Raw genomic sequence first — 13,027 nt, 5'->3', positions numbered from 1 at the left:
ATTGGTATGTTTGGATCTAGTTTCAGAGCTAAATATGTATTTGCTTACACACAAGTTAAATGATTAACTGAATACAGAATACAAATAAACAATGGTCTCTTTTCAGATTAAGAGTGAGATGTCTGGCTCTATGTTTCAGTCAAGTGAAGTGGGGTGGATGATGAAGTTTGATGCAGCATCTTTACTCAAGGTAGGCTATACATTGCCTTACACCAGAGTACATAGGCTACTCCTCTATAAATTACATTAGGCCCTTGGACAGTTGGAGACACCTGAACGGTATTTACACAGAGTTAGCCTACTCGCATGATGGGGACGGTTTAATAGAGTGCTGTCTTGGTGTTGGACTTGACTTGAACACACTTGCTTATGGTTTACTAAGACGACTGGTTTACCAAAAATAAAGGAAAACCTTAGCTTAAAAAGACACGCATATCAAGATTAAACACTCTGTTGAATGAACAAAAAACTACTGACAGAATTTAGAGCAAAAGAAGTAATTCCATCTTGCCTTTAGAGAATGATCACTAGATAGATTATTGTGCAATTACTGAAATCACACACTGCTCACACAGACCTCTTTGGTTGTCCTATTGCTGTGTGATATGGTGAAAAAAGGCTGTGCTTGCACATGTAGTCAAGTTGCTGGCTGTGGCTAATACCCTGCTTTGCACTCATTTGAACAGCAGAGTGACAAACACCTATTGGGGGCATTTGAATGATAGCCTACGTTTGATGTCAAGTGGAGACTTATTTTTGACTAAATTCTTTAAGTAGCCTACTCATATATATATATATAAGCTTAAAATTATGTTGCCCACACAGGTAATATTGCTGATTAAGTTACATGCTGAAATCTGTAAAACACTTGTTGGATACGTTTAGATTTTTCTGTTACGGGTGTGAATGGACGTGGGTGTGGAACAACCACAACCGCTGATCTCTCTGAAACACGCCCATGACCCTGGAATGATCCACTGTTGGGCTGGTGGTGTGAGTTATACATTCCAAAATCCTTTATTTTGCAGACAAAGAGCCATGGCACAACTAACTATGGTAGAAAAACACTTTAATTGTATTTTCAATATATGCAAAGTGTCTATTCATATCGAAAAGTAGTGGGTGTGGTGTATGTATGGTTTAATAAAAAAAGTCAATACCCCTGCGCATCACCTAATGGTCAAGGTGCACTTTTCTGACGCGGAAGCGATTTCCAGCTGTCAAACAGATTTTGGTAAATCAGTTTTAGCTGTCGGTTAAAAAGAAAATAACAGTCGACGTTACTTCAAAATGGATAGTCCACGCTGGTTGCCCCTGGAGTCGAATCCAGAAGTATGTAATGTTGATAATTCTTCAAACTATATTGTTTAATTGAAGTCATTCATTCACAAGCATGTGATGGCTAGCTAGCTAACTTGTAGCTAACGTTAACAGTCAGAACAAAAGCTGGAGCCGGTGTGGCTGCTTTGCTAAATCCAAAAGCAATTTTATTAATATTTTTATTTGTGTCTTTTCATTTCAGGTCATGACAAAGGTGAGTATTTTCTTCTGATTTAATTTAACACCAGATGGGTCTGAATAATCAGCGGCAATGCGACTTGCAGAGGGACAAGGCCTACCCAGAATCAATGCTACAACCAACGTAACGTTATCATTAAGGAGTTAAAGTTCTGAAATAAAGTAGCTACTGTCTGATAAACATAACGGAAGACAATAGGCCGCGAAGAATTTGGCACAGTTATTAACAGAAGTTATTGTTAGTTGTATGCTGTAATTGTATGTCCAATAATATATATTTTATAAAGTAAAAATGTCCAACTTAAAGAAGCCAAAACCTCTGAGTAGTAACCCTAGACTAATTGCTGTCGACATTTAACAATGTCAAGAGGTTGAAAACTCCCTGTAAAATAAAGCGTTACCCATAAAATTTACATAAGTATTTTATATAAATAGGGGACAGCTGTTTTTATTTTTATTTTCCAAGGATTTCTAACAGAAGTTTAGTATGCTGGCATGCAGTGATTATGTATTGTTACAGACAGGCATTCTAGCCTTTCTGGGGTTGGGTAGGAATCAGTTGTTCCTAATGGTAATCAGGAGCCAGCTATGTACAACCTTACTTTGTGTAAAACCTGTCTGCCAGGTATTGTTAGGTTAGCTTTCTTGTCTTTGTATGCATACAAATTTACTCTCAGCTTTTGTGTAGTTCGTCAATTGCTTGGGTATGAGACCAACCTGGCAATTTGGAGATGTATATGGATTGGATCCAGAGCTTCTCAGCATGGTACCAAGACCAGTGTGCGCAGTGCTACTTCTCTTCCCAGTGACCGAGAAGGTACATCATTGGCCTAAAATGTATTAACCGCATGTTCATGAACCATAATGTCTATCTCCACATTATGTATGCAAACAATGTTCAACAGATAGTTCTCTTCTCTCCTACTTGTGTCCAGTATGAGGCATTCAAGCAAGAAGAGGAGGAGAAACTCAAGGGTCAGAAACAAGAGGTCTCTCCTGACGTCTACTTCATCAAGCAAACTATTGGAAACGCCTGTGGAACTATAGGATTAATTCATGCAGTGGCAAACAACCAGGCTCACCTGGATTTTGGTTAGTATTTAATCTGTTCACGTTAGGGCTGGGCTATGTATATATATTTATATTTTTATATATCGTCAAAACGGTGTAAAAATGTATATTCTATTTTTACTATTTCATTTCTATCGCAATGGCGAAAAAACAGCGGCCGAGTTGTGTTACGGCAATGTTTGTCATTTAGACGACACTTGATGTTCTGATCCTTGCATGTTATGTTCATTTTGCACTAAAGTTCTTAACAAAATGAGAAAATTCATTTGTCAAGTATTTAATTCACACAGGAGTATCATGTGGTAATTTTATATAGACTATTTATTTAATTACCAGGAAACATGCTATATTGGGATATATTTTGTTATCGAGATATGAAATGACCTATATCGGGATAGAAGATCTTGTATATCCCAGCCCTAGTTCACGTCATATGCAGTGGTAGAGATGTGAAAGATTCCTATGTTTACAACTTGAGTGACGACTCAAGGCAGTTGTTAGTCTGGCTATCACCAGACCAAGCTCAATCTTTTAATATTGAGCATTGGTCTGGGGAGTCTGCTCTGTATTTTCTACTGCACAAGAGGTGTGATCAATGGGCATAGTTCAAATGACTCTGTACACAATTGGTTAGTCCTTCAACCAATCAGACCAACGATCCGGGTGACGTAGCAGCGGCATCAACGGGTTGCTGCCATAGACAGTATATAAGAATGGACCAACAGATCCCGTTGCTCTGGACGGAGACCAGTGAAGTATATTGGAAGCACTATTCCGGTGAGCGCTGAGCATTACTGCGCAGCCTCCAACTGAGAGAGACAACGTAAATGTGACGTGAGCAACCTGTCTGAAAGTTGTAAGTGTTCTGGTAGCTGTGCCAAGAGAAATCTCAATCATTCCGAATCTTGCAGAGACGGAGAGCGTAGGTATATGTTAGGAGATAACATGGGCACAGGCTAATTATTGCTAACTAAAATGCTAGTTAACATTAGTAATTAAGCCTAAACAGCTCATGTAAGTCGAAACTGCCTGCGAGCTTCTCCTGTACAGTACGGTAATTCCTCTATGCGACAGTAAGTCGCTTGGTTATGACACAATCGTTAGCCTATTTTTACAAAACCGTCTGCTACGGAGCCATAACGTGAGGTACAAGGTAATGGAGCCTTTTACACATTGTTGTGTTTCTTTAGAAATAAACAATGGGCATATAGTCTTTAAACGCTTCAGATGTAAAGTTATTCGCTGTCAAAGTGACGGCAAAATGAATGCTAGTCAGTGGAATGCTAACGGGAGGTGATGGCTTTGTAGCATCAAAATGGCGCCATAGGAAGTTTGAGTTCTGAAGCGAAGCTTACCCTCTCGGTTGCTGCGCTTCGGTGGCCGCCATGTTGAATCTAAACAAAAAGCTGCTTGCTTGCTTCTCTATCGTCATCGTGTTAAACCCGCCAATAGCGCGCCAGGTGGATAAGCCAGTTTGTGATTGGTCCCCGCAAATTTGTAACGGAAGCAGGATAGAATAACGTACAGGTTTCCAGCCTGAGCTGCAGGGCGAAATCAAATCGCCGGCAGATTGGGCTGGGTTTACCCAGTCTAGGCGGTTGTATGATTGCGGAGTTGATCAAGTTCAATTCAATTTTTCAATTCAATTTTATTTATAGGATCAAATCATAACAAAAGTTATCTCGAGACACTTTACAGATAGAGTAGGTCTAGACCACACTCTATAATTTCCAAAACCCCAACAATTACAGTAATTCCATCAAGAGCAAGCATTAGCAGTGGCTATCGCGACAGTGGCAAGGAAAAACTCCCTTTTAGGAAGAAACCTCGGCAGACCCAGACTCTTGGTAGGCGGTGTCTGACGGGCCGGTTGGGGGTGTGATGAACAGTGGCGATAATAGTCACGTTAAAGGTCACAGTGACCTCGAAGGTTATCGTGGAAGTTCATGTCATAGCAGGGCACATTGTGTCATACTGCAGTCCCCTATACCGGATCCAGACTACTCTGTGCATAGGAACATCACAGCAGGGCGTTGCGGGATGTAGCGTGGCGCTACAGAGCATGGGTGGATGCGGCGGATGCAGCAGGACGTAGCAGGATGTGGCCGGGAATTGCAGAGAATCGCAGAGCTTTGCTCAAGAAGAAACATAAGGACACGTGTGGGTTAAAATGACTGAGTTGCCAATATAACCCTATATATCCATTAAATTTGGGTTTTATTATATTTTGAGAAAAACGCAACAAAAGTCTCCAATTGACATGTCACCCAGTGTTTTGTATAGATTTTACTGCATGTTGTCCTTTCTCCTCAGAGCCCGATTCTCCTCTTAAGAAGTTTATTGAGCAAACCTCTAAAATGACCTCAGAGGAAAGGGCCACTTTCCTGGAAAAAGATGAGGTAAGAAAACACTGAAAAGAAAATCTTTGCTCAAGGACGGGGTGATGAAGTGCTCGGTTAAGTGTAAGTTATTCTTTTTTTAGTCCGCTTTTCACAAAAAGGAATTAAGGATTTGTGGTCATTGTATATTTTCCCATTATGTTATGTTAGTCTGTGTTTTGGCCCCAGATCTTTTTTATCAGTGTTGAGTGATGACACCATGGGAAACAAATCCTCTATATTTCCTGGTACCTCTTAGGCATTTACAGTTTTGTATAACAACTCTGTAGCTGTCATTTGTTCAATAATAATACTGGTCTTGTGTACATAAAAATCGTAAATGTGTAGGAGATTGGCCAAATTACTATGAAGGACAATCAAAAAAAAAAAACTACCAGCGGCTGCTGCTTACCCAGCAAATCACTGGCTTTTTTTCCCCTACTCTCTGTTTCAGAGTATACGTGTTACACATGAATCCAGTGCACAGGAGGGACAGACTGAGGTTTGTATTGCGTTTTAGACTCTCCGTGTTGTCTGAGGATGCTTGTACCAAACCAACACCACTATTTCTGTGTTGAATCTCAACGAATGTTTGACTGAAAAGCTCTTTGTGTTTATTTCTTCTGTGTTTTAGGCCCCAAGTTTAGATGAGAAAGTGAATCTGCATTTTATAGCTTTTGTGAATGTTGCAGGACAGTTATATGAACTGGGTGAGTTAACCACTGTTCTATCAAATGTATTGAGTAGCATTTGTGTCCTTGTTGATGGTAATTACTTTAATTCCATATTTAGTGGTTGCAGGTTTGAAGCAAACAGAAAACTTCCTGATGAACACTCTCTTTCTTTCTTTCTTTCTTTCTTTTTCTTTTTATAAACCCAGATGGCCGAAAGCCTTTCCCGATTGTCCACGGAAAAACTTCAGAAGATACTTTCCTCGAGGTAAGACATCACAGAACAAAAATGACAAATTGTCATAAGAAATATCTTCTGAAGTTGAAATTTTCTGACGTGTTTGATTGCACTGCAGGATGCTGTCGAAGTTTGTAAGGTCTTCATGGCTCGCGACCCTCAGGAGGTTCGTTTCACCATCATTGCCCTTTCTAAAGATGCATACTGAGAAAACTCTTGTGTGTCCCCAGAAAACAAAAAACATTACTGCCAAACATTCTCAAGTGCTGACTTTATTGGGAAATTTTATTTTTATTTTCTTTCAAAATACTTGTGGGGGAAATAAAATGTCAGGGATATCCTTCTGAAGTAATGTTCCATTGTGGTTATACAGTTCATCACTTGTTACGACTTGGATGAAATTTTAAGAGAGTCGAAGTGCTCCTGTGCGACTTAAAGTATTTCTTCTTAAGATCAAAATGTTCCAGTTCCCCGCTGCTGAACCATCTCGATAACTGTAATACAGATATCAGCTGTACTACCCTGACACTGCACTATAGTTTGTTTACATGGCATGTTTGGCTTTCAATTAAGTAAGAAATGAAACAAATTGTCCACGTAACTAAGGGAAACTCACCTTCTTTATTACTCTTGGTTCAATGATACATACTGTTTGTGGTGATTTTTGATCATGCGTCTAACCACATGGTCAAATCCAGCTGAAGAAACATGTTTTGCAAGGCTTTAATTGCATTAATAGTTTTTGGAAGGAAAAAAAAAACAGGCAAAATGGTGTTGTATCTAGTAATGTTCTGAAAGGTTATCCAATAAAAAGTCTCCTGTAAGTGAGGCTAACTGAACAAAACAGACTGTGGAAGGTGCCTACATTTTTGTAATAAGAATTAAAAATTCTGTCAAATAAAAGGCAAATGTATTAAACATTTCTCTTGTGGTTTTTCTCTAACACCAACATTTTAGTTAGAAATATTTATCTATTTACCTTTTGTATAAATTTAACTTTGATGGGTTTATTTTGTGGTGTATTCAACTTGATCAGGCATACTGAAGAGAATTTAAAAAAAAAAAAAAAAAAAAACATGGCAAACTGCATTGGCCAAATGAAATACTATTAAGAAATCAGAAGTGTGAAACATGCCTCGCCCCTGGAAATACAAAATATAGATTTTGAATGCAACCAGAACCTGCACTAAAAGTTGCCAAAACCACCCAAATCTTACTGAATCTCATTTTCATTAGTATGTCACTCTACTAATGTATGCCAGACAATGGCAAAATATTCAAAATACCTCCTGTTAGGAGTATGCCTTTTCTCTTTTTCTCAAAATGTAAAGGATATGTTCACATTTTCTCTTAATACAAAAGGTGACCATATGATAGTGATTATCATTTCTTTTGTTCATATTGGGCCTATACACCTGATGAGTTTCTTTTACATTTTACAGAAAAGGTTGATTTTTTTTTTTTCAAACTGCTCATGATTTCTTTGTTATATTCAGTCAAAGCCAACCATGTGTGATCCACCAAAGGCGGACTTCTTCAGAGGCTACTCCGTAGACAGTTGTGAAAGAACTTTTTCCTTTTAGGGAAAGTAAAAATACTAATATAGAAAATGTACTCCATTAGAAGTAAAAGTCCTACATTCAAAATGTTATCAGCAAAATATCAGTAATATCACTTGGGGTTAGGGGTTAGGTTAGTCACTTACCAACTGATGGAATTACATTTTTCACTAAGTTGTTTTCCAGGCCCTGCACTGCACTCTAACCGCCGCTGCGTGGCGTTGCAGGAAAGATATTTGTTTTAACAGGAGAGACTTAACTCCTTCAAGTAGAGGAATTTATCCAGGGACGCAAACTTTTTTTAACGTTTGGTTAAACAGTTGCTACTCAGCAACCCACACATATTTAATACTATTTTGACCTGAGGAATAGTAATGTGAGAATATGTTGTAGCTGGTTATGATCCAGTGTAGACTGTACGGGCAGCAGTGAAAACCTGGGATCAAAATAATCTTCAGAGAGGGAAATATCAGCCAACTTGTTTTCACCTGGAAGCCGCTCAAAGGACCCGTGGGTGGTCCTCGGACCCCACTTTGGAAACTCTCCTGCCACAGCCTAATGCAGCTTAAACTTCATGAGAAGAGAATCCTGTCAGTGCCTCTACCAGACGAGGTCGAGCCCGGGTCGGACTTTGAAGACTCGTTAGACCGCTGCATAGCTGCGCGTAGAGTGTGAAAATAGCCCAAAGAAACCAACCACAGGTGTGTCGGATGAAAGAACAGGTAAGCAACAGCAAGGTGACGCAAAGGGAATGCATAACTGTTACACCTTGCATTCAATCAGGGATGAGCTGTTGGACATGAACAATAGGAGGCATTTTTCCTGAATGAGTAGTGTGATTACACGTTCACCTGTGATGCTCTAGATATTGCTTGACGAGTTCTGAGTGCGTTTTATTGAGTCTGCTTGTTTGGACTGGCCCACATTTTATGTCGCTGGACTTTAAATGCGGGCCACTAGGAAGAGATTTGGCCCGCCAGTGCAGCTCGGATAATACGTGTTCGTGATGGAGTGGCGTCAGCAGTCCACTGTCAGCTACGACGAAGCCTACTTGGAGGCGCAGAGATGGATTGAGGTGAGTAGAAACTATCTCAACACCTTTCTTTACAACTGACAAGAATATTGGAAATCATAAGGTGAAAATCAAATTGGCAACTGCTTGTGATCACCATATTGCAATTCAGGAAAGATTTTACCCTCATATACAGTATGATAGTGTTTGGCTACTATGAGACATGACATGAGCCTATTCAGGTGTAAAGCTATGTTTGACTTTCCAATACATACCTGATTTAGAAGTATGTTGCTTGGGTTTCACTCAAAAAGGGTTTTCACACAAAGTTTCAGATAATAGTAGTCTGGACCAATAGATGCATGGAGGAATGTGTCACCCTTGACGTCATGTCTCAGGTAACTGGTAAAATAGAATCAAGTCTATTATTTCAGCCACTAGAAATCATCCAAGCATTAGCCATGCCCCCCCTCGAATACAGGTACATTGATTTGAACGCATTCATCATTATTGTTTGCTTGCTGCTTCCTTTGTTGGATCTTGCCTATACCTGCTTATCGGTTTGTTTCCCAGGGTTTAATTTGAGGCTACAGTTTCAAGCATGTACTGTAGTGAGAAAATCACCATAGGAATTAAGAAAAACAATCTATTTTACCACACGCCTACTCTAACCACAGATCAACCCAGATTAGAACAGACCAATTGACTGGGTTTGAGGTTTCCACCTTGCTTATGACACTTGCTATAAAATGTAATACTCGGAACCATACACAGAATATTCATATTGCTATTTCAGATGTCGGTAATGAATCAAAAACTTAAAAAAGGAACAACTCGCTATGGCTCCTGTGATGTTTGTGACAATTTCTTAACAATATGTAATAGTAGTAGAGGTTTCAACAGGTGATTCCTTTTCTGAGGCAGAAAATTTTATTTTTATGGTCATAATGTACCTGATAATCAAAATACAAAACAGCTACCAACTCAACAAAAACCTATCCACCAGCCTGTTTTATTTCCAAAATGTCAAATTATTTAAAGTTTCCATCCAACCTCCAGCCAGACTCTCATTCCTTCTTTTCTTTTTACAAGCGGGTACAATTATGTTTTCCCCATCTCGCAAATTCTCTTCCCAGCAGGGTGGCGTGGAGCTGCTGCATGGCTGTAACTAAACAAATATTGTTCTAATTTCATGAGGGGTGAATCTGAATTCTTCTGATGTGACATCAGTGTCTCTCCCACTTGCACACTGGCCCATTGTAGTGGCTTACCTCGTGGACGGTGGTGGGGGCATGTAATCTCAGGCAGGGTCAGGAATATTAGTGAGAGAGAGCAGGAAGCTGAACAAGTTGAATAGGTAAAGGTACCGGCCATGCTACGAGTATATTTACAGTGTAGGTATGAGAGGTTTTGCCGTAGGGGAAATACATTAGCAATCAGAGACCAAGTTCTGGCATGAGACAAACACTTTCCCCTCAAAGACCAAGTTTTGTGGCTATTGGATTCTGCCACTGAATGATTAACAAGCTGCTTGGCTTCATAGCACTTTAAACAGAGGCATGTGTGCATGGCGAGGTTGGTGGTATTGTTAAAAACTAGAAGAAATGGTCTGGAGCCTGTCACATGGACACATTCCGGCATTAGCTGCCATGGCTGTGATCATAGTCCCCTCAGAGCTGGCCTGCTGTCAGCACAGGGCGCTGTGTCCTACAACCACAGGGCTGAGTAGAATAATAGAAGTCCTTGTTAATTGAAAAGAACGGCTATACGTAAGTGTGAATGTTTTGACAATCGAGAACTAGTGGCAGTGTTTATGCAACTTACAGGTCAGAAGGCCATGCATATGCCCACCTGAAAACACAAACACAGTCTGTTATGAGTAATAACTAAGTTAGTTTGCTTGTTAGTAATCTAATCAATGCTTATTTAATAGATTTGATCTGTTCTAGTGCTTTTTATGGTTTCACTGATGGTTTTAGGAAATATAGCTTGTTGTATTAAAGTGCTCATATTATGCTTTTTGGCCTTTTCCCTTTCCTTTATTGTGTTATATATCTTTTTTGTGCACCTTATAGGTTTACAAAGTGAAAAAGCTGAAAGTCCATCCCAAAGGCACTTACCATCTTCCAGAGAAAACACTGTTCACAAACTGCTCTATTGTAGTCCAGGCTTTACTTCTGTGACGAATGTGCGTCACTTTGTAACACACGTTATAATGCTCACCTAGCTGCTAGCATGGCACGCCCTCATACTGTGCTTCTGACTGGCTAGTAGTCCTTACCTAGCTACTGCGCATGTACAACTCCCAACAAACATGGAATAGAAGTAAGATGCCTCACTCTGGGCTAAATTTATCAAGCCGTTTGCGCCTGTTTCCAGGCGCTAATTGGTCGCAAAGACGGACGTAACCGATGCGGGCTATTTACAAACAGGGCGCACTTGGGTAAAATCGCAGATTGTCTGCCACATGAGCGAGAAGAGACAAGTTGCGCTTTCAATATGCGTTCGTGGAGGGTCGTGGGGAAAGTGGGAGTTCCACCCGAAAGGTGGGAGGATAAGCGCAAAGTGCACCTAATTATATATTCCGTGGTATTTACAAAGACTGTCAGTAAGAGCGCCTCTATTCTGCCGGGGGGAAATTTTTCCGCCTCTTTAAAGCAGGTGTAAACCAGCCCCAATTCGAGTTTCCTCGTAGACCTTTATGCGCGCGGGTGAAATGGCAACAGTAATTTGAGCAAGACGAAGACACAGGCGAGGCTGAAAATATTTTTAACACAAGAATCACACTTTGTCAGTGAACACAACATCATTTAGCGTTACAGATCAAGCAGCCATGCAATATTAGAGTTACTGGAAGAAATCAAAGATGAAATTGAATCTCCCACTCAGCGTTAACATCCCATTCCAGCAGTTGTTAAACTCCTCGCTACATTACAAATATTGGCATCGCAGTCTGCACTCAGCCATATCATAGCACAAGTACCGCTTTGCTACAGCGCAATTTAGGGTCTAGTGGGCGGAGAAAGACGCTGATTGCCTGATGGGTGTCAGGGTTGATAAATACTACGCAAAATGTGGAAGCATAGCGTGCGCTATTACCGAACTCTCATAAACAGACGCAACGCAAACTGCGCTAGTGTTAGTAAATTAGGCCCTCTGTAGCTAAAACAGAGAGCTCAACACACAGGGTGAAAAGAGGAGCTGCAGCAATGTGCAGTACAACAAAAATATGGTGTTTTTTGAAAATTAAACCATGTAAACCTTTTCTGATATAACCTCTAATTACAATTATGAACCTGAAAATGGGCATAATATGAGCACTTTAATACATCACAAGCATAGTGCAGCAGTGTCAGACATGTCATGCTAGTTTTTCTTTTGTTAAGGTTCTAATGGACAAGAATTTATTTTCTCAGAGAGCCACTAAGGAAGGTGTTACCCAAAATACTTAGAATACCTCTTTAAACCGGTTTTAGGTAGGGCTTCACTACAGCCATTGATTTGCTTTAAGGTCATATAATAACCCAGGCTATAATCTGTATAGGATTTCAGCTCTAGTTTTGGTTTTACTCCCCTGCGTTTGTGTGTGGCTGGTTGAAAAGGACTGCATTGTGTTCCTCACATACAACAAAGGAACAAAGCAGCCAATCAAAAGTAACACGATCCGGTGGATTTCTTGTAGTGTTACTTATCTTCATCTTGTTGTTGCTGAAGCAACTCCAAGCATCCTTATGGTTTTGGTGTATGTTTTTGGGGAAACAATGTAACACAATGCCACATTGGCAATTCACATTGCTTGAATGTATTATTTTCATTTTCAATCAATCTGCTGAATATATTCTCACAATTGATTGTTTTTGTCCATAAAATGTCAGAAAATAGTGCAATGTGCCCATTTTAATAACCCAGAGCCCAATCTTTAGATTGTTTGTTTTGTTCTATCAACAGTTCAAAACTCAAAGATATTCAATTTGCAATGAAATAAAACAGAGGAAAGTAGCAATTCTACTTTTTTTTTTCCTCTTTCCTTGAATTTGTATTGTGTTTTTCCCCACTTATCTATTTCTAGTAACTTATGGTGGTCCTGCAGCCAATACTCATGAATGGCCTTCTGTGACCAATTTTTCTGTGTTGTTTTATCATACCATGAGCTGTGTGACTGGACCGGATCATTAGTCACCTCACTGTAGTGCCCTTTGGGTTTTCTGACTGTTTAGATAAAGAGCAATTAGAAACTAGGACGCATGCATTCAGATGTACTCACGGGAAGCAGGACCTCACACAAGAAGCCTTTCACTCACAGTCATATGCTGATGTAGTTCTATGTTTCTGATATGTTGATGGCGTTGATACTGATTGCTTCTATAGTGGTTTATTTTCCTTGAGTCAGATCCCTGAAATATTTGCAGAAGGTCCCAGTTGCCCTCTGATGACCCATGCCCCTGTCCTCTGCAAAAATGTTTTAGGAACAATTAGTGGAAAGGGGGGGGGGGGAATACTTCAATACTGGTTTGCCTTAGTGCCCTGCATGAATAAACAATAGTTGTGGTCACAGACCCAGACCAAAGACTACTCAAATC

General features: G+C 40.0%; 2 protein-coding genes across 2 annotated transcripts in view; both read left to right on the top strand.

The window, feature by feature from the left end:
* Nucleotides 1-1,169: 1,169 nt before the first annotated feature.
* Nucleotides 1,170-6,794, top strand: uchl3 (ubiquitin carboxyl-terminal esterase L3 (ubiquitin thiolesterase)). The gene is made up of 9 exons (XM_039817697.1): nt 1,170-1,332; nt 1,523-1,534; nt 2,207-2,335; nt 2,454-2,610; nt 4,903-4,988; nt 5,422-5,469; nt 5,602-5,677; nt 5,848-5,906; nt 5,995-6,794. The coding sequence occupies exons 1-9, from the start codon at nt 1,291-1,293 to the stop codon at nt 6,082-6,084; spliced, it is 699 nt and encodes a 232-aa protein (XP_039673631.1). The 5' UTR covers nt 1,170-1,290; the 3' UTR covers nt 6,085-6,794.
* A 967-nt stretch (nt 6,795-7,761) lies between these two features.
* Nucleotides 7,762-13,027, top strand: part of lmo7a (LIM domain 7a) — a 48,477-nt gene continuing 43,211 nt past the window's right edge. The window contains 2 exon segments of the mRNA XM_039817727.1: nt 7,762-8,157; nt 8,396-8,510. Coding sequence (XP_039673661.1) covers nt 8,442-8,510 — 69 coding nt within the window. The 5' untranslated portion in view covers nt 7,762-8,157; nt 8,396-8,441.

This window comes from Perca fluviatilis, chromosome 12, assembly GCF_010015445.1.
Source record: "Perca fluviatilis chromosome 12, GENO_Pfluv_1.0, whole genome shotgun sequence".
NCBI lineage: Eukaryota > Metazoa > Chordata > Actinopteri > Perciformes > Percidae > Perca > Perca fluviatilis.
This window is presented reverse-complemented; position numbering and strand designations above follow the sequence as displayed.

Excerpts from the sequence above, each read along its gene's own strand:
- uchl3 (XM_039817697.1), top strand. The coding sequence starts at position 1,291 with ATGGATAGTCCACGCTGGTTGCCCCTGGAGTCGAATCCAGAA. Across the intron at positions 2,336-2,453 it reads TCTTCCCAGTGACCGAGAAG|TATGAGGCATTCAAGCAAGA; the intron begins GTACATCATTGG and ends ACTTGTGTCCAG. Across the intron at positions 2,611-4,902 it reads CCAGGCTCACCTGGATTTTG|AGCCCGATTCTCCTCTTAAG; the intron begins GTTAGTATTTAA and ends CTTTCTCCTCAG.